The sequence below is a fragment of the Apaloderma vittatum genome, unplaced genomic scaffold, assembly GCF_000703405.1.
Source record: "Apaloderma vittatum isolate BGI_N311 unplaced genomic scaffold, ASM70340v1 scaffold16867, whole genome shotgun sequence".
NCBI lineage: Eukaryota > Metazoa > Chordata > Aves > Trogoniformes > Trogonidae > Apaloderma > Apaloderma vittatum.
This window is the reverse complement of record NW_009725843.1, coordinates 6,048-6,412: the sequence shown is the minus strand read 5'-3', so window position 1 is coordinate 6,412 and position 365 is coordinate 6,048. Positions and strand designations below refer to the sequence as shown.

The 365-nt window shown below is 63.8% G+C and overlaps 1 protein-coding gene across 1 annotated transcript in view; it reads right to left on the bottom strand.

The window, feature by feature from the left end:
• The window catches only part of ADAMTS15 (ADAM metallopeptidase with thrombospondin type 1 motif, 15), a gene marked incomplete at its 5' end in the record, with an annotated part of 4,611 nt that overhangs the window by 1,700 nt on the left and 2,546 nt on the right, over positions 1-365 (bottom strand). Inside the window, 3 exon segments of the mRNA XM_009873077.1 lie at position 1; positions 4-63; positions 161-338. The exon segment at position 1 is cut by the window's left edge and continues 118 nt beyond it. Coding sequence (XP_009871379.1) covers position 1; positions 4-63; positions 161-338 — 239 coding nt within the window.

Here is a 365-nt window from a genome sequence, read left to right as displayed (position 1 = left end):
TGGTGCTGTGGCTGTAGCCGTTGAAAGCCTCACACTGCTCCTCGCGAAAGCTCTTCCCCGGCACTGGAAAAAAAGAAAAGTGCGTGGAATTGGGGACCGGACCTCCGGTGCTGGTTTTATGGTGTCGTGCACGTGAGCGAGATGAGCTCCAGCCCCTTACCTGCAGCAGAGCAGGGCTCCAGGTTGCAGGAGCGGTACTTGACGCGGATGCCCTCGCAGTAGGAGCCCCCGTTGGCAGGGACGGGGTCGGTGCACTCCCTCTTGGCCAGCTGCACCCCGCCGCCGCACGTCCGCGAGCACTGTCCGTAGGGTGCCCACTTGGCCCAGCCACCATCCACCTGCAAGGGTGCGCCGGAGTGAGAACC